At 38.2% G+C, this 2211-nt stretch overlaps 1 protein-coding gene across 1 annotated transcript; it reads right to left on the reverse strand.

Moving 5' to 3' along the window:
- Positions 1-334: 334 nt before the first annotated feature.
- Positions 335-1978, reverse strand: LOC101315292. The gene is made up of 4 exons (XM_004308582.1): positions 1840-1978; positions 1185-1401; positions 686-1129; positions 335-491 (listed from the first exon to the last, which is right to left on the reverse strand). The coding sequence occupies exons 1-4, from the start codon at positions 1976-1978 to the stop codon at positions 335-337; spliced, it is 957 nt and encodes a 318-aa protein (XP_004308630.1).
- Between the last annotated feature and the right edge of the window lie 233 nt (positions 1979-2211).

The following is a 2211-nucleotide window of genomic DNA, read 5'->3' on the forward strand; positions in this document are numbered from 1 at the left end:
AAAGCAAGGGGATTTGGCACAAAAAAGAAGAGGCAAAATCAAACTAAATTCATGGAAAATATAGTACATGTGTAAAGCAGCGTGCCGCTGCACCGTGAATACCCTGCTACTGACCTCAAAAGAAAAAAAATTTAAAAATAGAAGTACGATATAGCTTCTAGCAAAGAATATCAAGTAGCTGAAATTCAAACATTTTCCTGTAAAATCTGAAAATCTGTAATTTGCTACAGCAAAGCAATAACATCTACTAAAGTCAAATTTGCTACTGTCAAAATGTGCTACTGCTTAAAAACATTGATCCATGACCAATTTTTTCCTAACATAATCGGTTTCCCTACATATGCCACTGCTCATATAGCTGCAGTGCATGACCTGCTGTTGTGGTGGCCAAGTTGATGACAGCATTGGCAATGCATTGGTCTGGCCTCTTCACCAAAAGACCTGATCCTCCTTGTCTTTGGTCTTCCGGGAGGTTTTCGAGTAATGGGAGGCTGCAAAGCAGAATCACCAAAACTACTAGGATTAGGCTTATCACGATCCGAGACTGGAATAATAGCTTGGTCATGTGCACTTCTATAAAATGAAGTCTTCCAGTAATCTTCAATGTAATGGTAAGGTAGGCGATTTGCCTTCTACATCACTTGAACTGCATGAGAACAAGGGAAGCACCTAAACTACCACCAACCACAAGAACACTATCTCAGCCAAGTTCACCACGTCATTGCTATCCTCTGTGCACACTTCAAAAACATCAACGCTAGACTGACTGACTCTCCAGTTTCTCCCAGTTTCCAACCTTTTCGAAAGCTTTTTCTCAAGCTTAGGACACAAGACAGACCTCCAAGTAGAAGATTCGGCCTTCCTTTCATGAAACTTATTCATAGTCTTGACACGAATGCCTTTAAGTAACTGGAGCAGCGACATACATCTCTCATCAATGAGCATCTTATTGTTGCTCTCTGCCAAAGAGTTACTCATTTCGCCATATCTTTTGGCAGGGAAACAAGCAATAGCATAGTTTTTTGGTGCCAACTTTTCAAGAAAGGACTCACCCTGATTACGACTTTCTTTCTTGAACTCTTCCATTTTTTTCATTAAAGATGTCCACAGTCCTAGCGTATGCACATTTCTGAAACAATTTGACAATGTGTTTCTTATAAGTAGAACCAAAAGAACTTGGATACCTGCCACTCAAGTTGTCCTTCAAATGCTTAATACAGAAAGAGTGGGGCGCATTTGGAAAAACCTCTTTCACACCATCCAAAAGACCACGTCCACGGTCTGACATGAACACAATATTGCGATGGTCAATCATCAGAATGATTGCTAAATGCTCTAAAAACCAGTTCCAATTCTCTTTGGTTTCAGCATCAACAACCGCAAAGGCAAATTGGAATATTTCTGAAATAACAAAAACAAAAAACAGGAGATAAATAAGATAACAAATATGATCAAAATTAACAACAGCTTCTGCTATAAAATGATACTGCTACTGGCATAAAGATATACAACTAGACTGTAGGTACAACATGTAGAACATAATCGGGTGAAAGTCACAAGAAAAAAGGCTGCTACTATGAAGTCCACATGAATTTACAATAAAAAATCACAATGAATCATGGTATACCAATGCTGCTACTACCTAGACAAAATCGAAATAACAAAAGTAAACTTCAAAAAAAATTTGCATACCTTTATTCCATGTTTTGGCAAAAGCACTTGACAGGACACCCTTGTACTTGTTTTTAATAAAAGTCCCGTCCAGATATAGCATCGGTTGACAATATTGGAAACCCTTTAGGCAAGCACCATAACAAATGAACAATCATCGAAAACGACCTTCAATAGGGTCAAGAATGCAGTATGAATCAGGGTTACTTCTCTTCAATGCATCAATGTACCAAGGCGATAGAGCATACCCAAGAGCTTCACTACCATTGACAAGATCATTAGCAGAATCCTTGCCCCTATATGCCATGTAATATGGAATGACCAAACCATATTCTTCCTTAAAATTCTTAACAATATTTGTCGGCTTAATCAAAGGATCAGATTTCACTTTATCAACAATGATACTGGAAATCACTTTAGATCCTAGCTTCTTATGCTTTTCATGCCTCACGATACCAAGACAAGAATGAGTATTCACCAACTTTCTAATAACAAAGAAGCCGCTAGCCTTTTCTATGGAAGCATAAATGTACCATTCAC

Source organism: Fragaria vesca, linkage group LG7 (genome assembly GCF_000184155.1).
Source record: "Fragaria vesca subsp. vesca linkage group LG7, FraVesHawaii_1.0, whole genome shotgun sequence".
Lineage (NCBI taxonomy): Eukaryota > Viridiplantae > Streptophyta > Magnoliopsida > Rosales > Rosaceae > Fragaria > Fragaria vesca.

What these genes read in the sequence shown, in the direction of transcription:
- LOC101315292 (XM_004308582.1), bottom strand. Translation starts at nt 1,978, where the DNA reads ATGGCATATAGGGGCAAGGATTCTGCTAATGATCTTGTCAATGGTAGT. An exon ending in CATTCTTGACCCTATTGAAG is followed by an intron (nt 1,402 to 1,839) that starts GTCGTTTTCGAT and finishes TTGTTATTTCAG; the next exon opens with AAATATTCCAATTTGCCTTT. An exon ending in GCTGAGATAGTGTTCTTGTG is followed by an intron (nt 492 to 685) that starts GTTGGTGGTAGT and finishes TCTGCTTTGCAG; the next exon opens with CCTCCCATTACTCGAAAACC.